At 36.4% G+C, this 7,690-nt stretch overlaps 1 protein-coding gene across 1 annotated transcript; it reads left to right on the top strand.

Moving 5' to 3' along the window:
* The first annotated feature begins 496 nt into the window (after positions 1 to 496).
* Positions 497 to 7,452, top strand: LOC131143829 (uncharacterized). Its single transcript, XM_058092201.1, has 4 exons — positions 497 to 1,276; positions 5,431 to 5,617; positions 6,505 to 6,598; positions 6,717 to 7,452. The coding sequence occupies exons 1-4, from the start codon at positions 927 to 929 to the stop codon at positions 7,031 to 7,033; spliced, it is 948 nt and encodes a 315-aa protein (XP_057948184.1). The 5' UTR covers positions 497 to 926; the 3' UTR covers positions 7,034 to 7,452.
* The last annotated feature ends 238 nt before the right edge of the window (positions 7,453 to 7,690 follow it).

Here is a 7,690-nt window from a genome sequence, read left to right on the forward strand (position 1 = left end):
GATGATTTTCTGAGCTCTATCAAAATCGTCGACGGTTTGATCTATGTCAAACAAAAATTCTTCTTTTTTTTATTATTTTGTTAAATACTATTTTTCGAATCTCTACACCATACTCTTAAATGTGAGAGCTATTATCTTTACACGTATGATTATGTGTCATGTAGTCATAAACTATTGGATTTGAACTAATATATTTTTTGGATCGATTGAAAATTTGTTCTTAAATATAGACTACACAATAAAAATATCTTATTTCTCTTTCTCATTTTATGTTCCTCTTATTACAATTAAAATCTAAATATAAGATCTCACTTATCCAATAAGTATAATAATTTTACAGATCAAATGGTACCATACACATAGTATGCGAATTAAATGTATATATATATATATAATATATAGAAGATAAATATAACATTTTCCACTACCTTATTTATTTATTTATTCATTTTTAAATTTTTTTTAGGCAAAGATATTCGCTCCTCCATACTCGGATGGGATAAGATTTGAAGCTTAAGATAGAATGCGCAACACTGAAGTAGGATCTTTCATGTACGGACTCCAAGTCTCAAGTCAACTCCACAGGCACAGTGGCGTGGCAATTGGTCTTTCCACTGATCAGATTATCCTACCTTCAGATCGACGGTTCCGATCAATTTACTATACATTTACAATCCTCGGAACAAACATACCCCAAACTTTCTCGTACACCTTGCTTAGCCTGCGAGACATCTTCGAGACTGACACGTGTATCAACCTCAGACATCGCCACCTCTCTCTCTCTCTCTCTCTTTTATCTTCTCTGTCTGTACAGATCCTCCGAACACGTTCCTTGTTTCTTTCTCGACCCGGTTGGCTGCAGCTTCTCCTGATCTCTCTAGGGTTCCTTAGGTCTCAGAAGAAACAAAGCGACCACTACCACCGCTATGGGAGGCGGAGGAGTTATGAGGGCGGCGGCCAAGGTGGCCGGCATGGGGGCACTGAACGGTGGGCTTCGCGGCGTTCCGACTGTGCCGGCGGCGGAGTACCCTGTCGCCGCCGCGGCGCTCAAGGCTTCTCGCCCTGTTTCGGCTATCGCATCGTCTTCTCCTGCTCAACCCGAAGCCGTTGAGATGCAGCGTTCGTCGTGGGACTCCGACGACTGGGAGTTCGCCGGCGTCGGAGAGGAAATGATCTTGGATGTCGACTATCCGCCGCCGAGGCTCGTCTTTGGCGACGTTCCTACTCTTGAGGAGGCCAAATCCGCCACTGCCGATTTGACAGATGCTCTTGAGAAGTACGCACATTTGAAATTCCTAATTCTTGTTAGGTTTTGAGTATTTATCCAAGCAAAAGTGGATGATTTTACAATTCACTATTTTTTCCCTTTTCGTAGTCTGAAAACAATTGGATTAAAATTATTTGATTTTAGGGTTTAGTTTTGATGCGGCATGTACTATTTTTGTATATGTAACTGCTTGTCACGTGTCAATTGGTGGTGTGATCTAAGGTAGTTATTTCTGTGAACTTTATAACATATTATAATCCCATGAATGAAGGGTTTAAAGTTTCTTCTTCCCCAAACCAAAGAAAAGGGTATTCTACCTTGTGTGAAGGGTTAGGACGTTCGGGTTCTCGAGTTAAATAAAGTCTGGTTCTTCTTGAATTGGAAGGAACTGCTGCATTCTCTTTATTCAAAGAAAGGAAATCATTGTCATGTTTGTTTGCTGTTTTGGTTATGGAGAAAACAAAGCAAGAGAAAGTAAATGTGAAGAAAAAAAATGTGGAAATCTTGTTTGCAACTTTTTTATCTTTTGCAAAAAGATTGGTCTCTCTTCTATCTTTCAATTTCTTGGTATTAAATGGTGTTAAAAGTGCCTCATCTAGATTGGAATGGTTACCATATTGTATTCCTATGGTGTATATTTTGAATTAAATTGTGTTACCATGTTTCTCTTTATGGTGTGAAATTTGCTTTAGAAATTATAATGCATTTATTTTGCTTATTTTTTATGCTGTAGGATTGTCTGGAACATGTTATAAAGCCCTAGTTTTTGCATTATATACTTTGAGTTGCGTTATTTTGCACAGTATCTGCAGCATGTGATTTGCTTTAATTTTGTGTTTCGTATGTAGAATCTCAATACCTCAGAAAATGATATATTGCAGTCAACTGCTGTAGTATCTACTTGAATTTGCTTTTGTGCTTCGTCCCCCCAAGAGTTTGACAACTTCTTCAATATCATTTTTTTTTTTCTCAATATCAAATGAAGAGTTTCCCCTCTCCTACATCCTCTATGTATTGTGGTTGAAAATATTAGCCATGAGTGCAGAGTGCAGAAGATTTTGTTAGCATCTGGGGACAATATGCCACAGTTTCTCTTCCAATTTGAAGGCTGATAAATTATTCATGCTTTATATCGTAAACGAATTTTAGTTTCATTTTGAGATCAATGTACTGGTGATATGACAACAACAAACTAAGTCTTAAGTAGTGGAGTCAGCTACATGAATATTTTTCTGCCAATTTACATGTTTATGGAAAATTTTATCTAACAAATTCAGGGTTATTAAATTCTTATTATCTCATTCCAAGTTAATTTATGCTTACCACTCTCTCTTCTATTACCCCTTGTACTAAGGCTGATAAATTAATCATGTTTTATATCATAATTGAATTTTAGTTTTACTTTGAGATCAATGATGTTGTGAGGTATTATATAATATATACAACAACAACAAACAAACTAAGTCTTAAGTCTCATTAGGTGGGGCAGCTACATGAATCTTTTTCCACCAAATTTACACATTCATGAACAATTTCCTCTGAAAAATTTAGGGTTATTAAATTTTGCTATCTCATTACAAGTTAATTTAGGTCTACCATTACCCTTTCTACTACCCCTGGCAGTAACTAACACACTCCTCATTAATGCACTATTTGGCCTACATTGTAAATGTCCAAACCGTTTGAGTCATCCTTCCTTTATCTTATCATATATAGGAATTACGCGTAGCTTACCGCAAATATGTTCATTCCTTAGTTCATCTTTTAATTCTATACCACTCATCCACCTTATCATTCTTGTCTCGGCAACTTTTATTTTTTAGATATGTTGTTTCTTAGTTACCTAATATTCTAATCCATATATAATAGTTGGCCTTACACTCGTTTTATAGAACTTCACTTTTAATTTTAAGGGTATTCTACGATCACATAACATGCTTGAAGCTCTTCTCCATTTTATCCAACCTGCTTTAACTCTATGCATTTCATTTTCTTCAATTTCTCCTCTAGCTTGCACAATAGATTCAAGGTATCAAAATCTATTAGTGTTTTTGATTTCTTGACCATCAAGTTTAACCTTTTCTCCAATATTCCTCCTATTATGGCTAAAATTACATTACATATATCCTGTCTTCTCTTTATACTTATCCTAAAACCTTTAGATTATAAAAATCCTCTCCATAATTCTAATTTAGATTCTACTCCACCCCTAGTTTCTTTAATCAAGATAATATCATTTGCAAAGCTATTTTGGATACTTCTAGTAAGGGCTCAAAGGTAATCCTTGATGTATATCTATTGTCATTGAAAACTTCCTAGTATCTCCGTATGTAGTCCTAATGATGGTCACTATTCCATGACACATATCCTTAATGTCATTAGTATACCTATTACATATGCCCTTTTTTCTAAAACCCACCATAGCACTTTTTTAGGTACCCTTTCATATGCTTTCTTTAGGTCAAAAAAATTATGTGCAAGTTCCTATTTTTTTTCCTAAACTTTTCCATTAATCTTCTTAACAGATATATAACTTTTTTAGTACATATCTCAAGCATAAAACCGAATTGATTTTATGAGACGCTCATTCTAACCTTAATCTTTGTTCAACTACCCTTTCCCACAATTTTATTGTATGACTCGTAAGTTTAATTCCACAATAATTATTGCAATTCTATGTCTCCTTTATTTTTATATGTAGGTAGTTATTATATAACATCAATATCCAATTTCATTCATCCCAAGCCAACCATAGGCATAAGAGAGCATGAAAATATGCAGTGAAAATAACAATAGCTTGCACTTTTGAATGGTGATTTTTTGTTTGGGGTCTTGAGCATTCATATGCCTGTGGAGAATGAGGTACCCTCCTCCCCTCTTCCCAAGTTGAGGCTCTATTGGAAACTCTTGTGTCTTGGATGACACCATCCAACCTTATGGTTGACAACCAAGAAAAGTGAACTCCTAAACCTTCGGGCTGATAGTACTGCGTGATCTCATTCTCAAATGGACTGTACATGGGTTTCCCAATCCCACATGGAAGCCCAAGACACCCCTCAAGGATGTCAAGAGCTTGTTTCTTATCGCTCTTCGGGGTGCTCACTTAATATCCAATAGGATACAAGGGGAGGTACGCCGCTCACATACTGTTCTCTAAAGGACATCTCCAAAAGATTCCCGCTCACAAATGAGTAGCAACTAAGGATCTAATGATTGTACATCTTAGGTTCAAGAACACCACTATCATTACTTCGGATCCACTACAACATCGCAATGACATGCTGAAAGTATCGCCATGACATTCCCCCAGTCACAAGTTAGAATCATCTTGAATCCATGTTAACCAATTTCCCTTCAAGTCAGAATCATACACCAAAACCATGTGTCATGGTTGCAGAACTCTTAAGACGGTGACACATTGCTTTATTCTTGTCTTAGAAACACCTTATTAGTACGATATTCTCAAAAAGTAAAGGCTTGGTGCAGAGGATGTAACAGAAGTTACTTGGAAGGGGTTGGGGGAGCAGGAAATGCTAGATAGGATGAGAAGAAATATTTTAATTCCGAGAAATTCTTGATGATTTGAAAGTGGGTGCTTTTAATGTCCTTGGGAATCACTTCATGGTAGGAAGAGATTGTCATTGCCTTACTTTTGAAAAGGAAAGGGATATCTGTTTTAGGAATTTACTGCTCTTGAGGTTGCAGAAGAAGCTAGATGTTTCTCCATGAGTAAGTTTCTTTTAGTTGTGTTAAATATTTTTAATTTTATTTGTAGAAGCATCTACGGGCTTTGTCTTCAGTCTGCATGGAATTATGCTATATTTCTCAAGTGGCATTGCCTTACAATAGAATTTTTTGTGCATGGGCGTTTATGTGCTGAAACTATGGACAAGAGTGCTTTTATTTTAACTTGTCCTTTCACATTTTCATATCATGTTATGAGGTTGTTGTGGAAACATGTGAATAAATGTCAAGTGAACCACAATGTGTTTACTTGCTGCTAGTAAATAGTCTGTTCGTGCAGTCATGCTGCTATGTGGTATCATATATTCAGATATGCGCATCCTGCCTCTATTCATTTTCCTTTTTTCACAATTGTATTATTAAGAAATGTACATTAACAGATGCTCTGCTAACTGCTCTTACTCTCTGTTTACTTTCAGGGACTTCAACTCACCAAAGTCTGCTGGATCCATGGGATCATTCTCAAATGATCATGAGCCCAACCAGCCTCTGCTTTCAAACTCTTCAGAGATTAAGGGATGTGTTACAAGTGATAATTCAGTGACTCCAATGCCCAATCATGCCATGCAAGCATTCAAGTTGCTCAAAGAGAATACTGCTGCTCAGGTTCAGACCCTCAATCCATGTAACTTTAACTTTTTCACATGAATTTTTTATTTTGGAAAATGGATGAGGGTAGTGCATTAGAGACCAGAAATTTTGGAGATGATAATCCTGCCATTCAGAAGTTGGTGCTTGAATTGCATGTTTACACGGTCATCCTTTTTTTCTCAATCATATACATGAATTCTTACATACTGAACCTTGGATGTATTTCACTTCAAAGCGCATTATATATTTGTAGGTTATATTTTTTTTAGATGGACTTTCACACTGTAGTGTCTTTTTTGAAAAATAAAATAAAAATGCAAGTGTTGCACTTGACAGCATTTATTTTAGAACAGGTCTTGTGGATTAGATTTTATCTGGTGTGTTCTTGGTTTCCCAAGCCCCTTACCATCTTGTGTTTGACAAAGAATTTAGCTGAGCTGTTAAAAGTACTGTTAGGACACTGATGAAGTATCTGAGGGAACTGCTAAAGAAATTCTTATTATGTTTGACAGTACATGCTTTAAATTTTGAAATACCAATTCTTGATATTTAGAGCTACTTGCATGTTGGTTGAAAAATATAATTAAACAAAAAGAAACTGTAACACCCAGTGCACAAGGGTCTCAGGCCATTGGGAGTCTTGGGAGGGGGAGGGCATATTTTATGCAATCTTACCTCCTCTACTTGAGGAACTTGTGAGGGAGTAAAAAAAGGTTAATTAATTTCCTATATTTTACTGAGGCTTATCATTAGAGCCTCTTTGCTTCAGTGTCTTATTCCCAGATTCATGTTTTTGGTGACAATTGCAGTTGAAGTAAATGCAGTGAACTGATAATTGAACTTTTTGTTCGATGAGATGCATACTCTTATGAAATTATATTAGCCTACTTTGTTGCGTGCAGACTGTTGTAGCTTCAATTGCCAGTGACCGAAATGTTTGGGATGCTGTCATGAAGAATGAGGCACTTGCGGAGTTCTTCCAATCGCAGAAAACCAGTAAATTGTTCTACTTTTCATCCCAACTTGTCTCTCTCTCTCTCTCTCTCTCATATATATACATATATCTATGTATGTAATGTATATTGCAAACTCACTTCGATCTTTTTGTGAGCAGATGCCCCTTCATTTTATGGTGTTATGGAGGAAAAGGAATCTGTTGTGGACAATGAAGATTCATCTGTTCCAAAGCAATCTGGGAATGTTGGAAATGCATTTCTGGGTTTTATGCAGGATGTAAAACATTCAGTTGTGGAGATGGTTAACAGAGCTTCTGATTTGTTCTGGAACGTATTTGGAGTTGGAGCAGGAGATCAGAAATCTGGTGAGGCTGGCATGGAGGGAATGGCAAGCTTCATGCAGAGCCCCACAGGAATATCGATCATGGGATTGGTAGTAATGGTTATTACTGTGGTGGTGATGAAGCGAGTTTAGGCATCCTTTCTAGATAGCCTCTTTCCCTGAATTTGCCGATGTTACATAATCCTTTTACGATATGGTTGAATACTTGTGATTGCCATGAGTGATAAGAACTTGGATAATGGGTGAGAAGTTGTCATACACAGATTTTAGTGGTTACTCCAGATTTCTTTTTTCCCAAACAGATCTCTATTTGCTTGGACTAAAAGTATATATTTGCCATGTTTTGTTGAGTAAGATAGTTCATCTCCATGGTTCGTCTCTGCTGTGGAATGGGATTAGTATTTTGGCCATCTTTCCCCCAGCCTAGGCCTATTTGGCTTGCTATGCTAGGGGTCAATTTTGGTCCTTGAAATGTTAATTTTATAATATGAAACTTGATGTTCCAAGTCAACATTTGATCATAACTATTAACTAAATGTGTTCAGATATCATTTTTGAGATCAACTTCCTGGTAGGTGTAGAGGTTGGTTTTTTTGTGTTTATGCTTGTATAGCATGTGTACTATTAGTGGTTGGAGCTAATAATAAAATGCATCAATTTAAATGTGAACATTGATGAACTTATTAGGAAAATTCAAAATGAGACTTCTTGGTATATGTGCATTTACAGATTGATGATATTGTGTTGATTGGTTATAGGAGGCATATTGGAGTTTAAAAGTAGATAAGT

This window comes from Malania oleifera, chromosome 1 (genome assembly GCF_029873635.1).
Source record: "Malania oleifera isolate guangnan ecotype guangnan chromosome 1, ASM2987363v1, whole genome shotgun sequence".
Lineage (NCBI taxonomy): Eukaryota > Viridiplantae > Streptophyta > Magnoliopsida > Santalales > Ximeniaceae > Malania > Malania oleifera.

Bases quoted from the DNA above. Each gene is read 5' to 3' on its own strand.
- LOC131143829 (XM_058092201.1), top strand. From the start codon at position 927: ATGGGAGGCGGAGGAGTTATGAGGGCGGCGGCCAAGGTGGCCGGCATG. The intron at 5,618-6,504 runs GTTCAGACCCTC...TGTTGCGTGCAG, and splicing joins AAGAGAATACTGCTGCTCAG to ACTGTTGTAGCTTCAATTGC. The intron at 6,599-6,716 runs GTAAATTGTTCT...TTTTGTGAGCAG, and splicing joins CTTCCAATCGCAGAAAACCA to ATGCCCCTTCATTTTATGGT.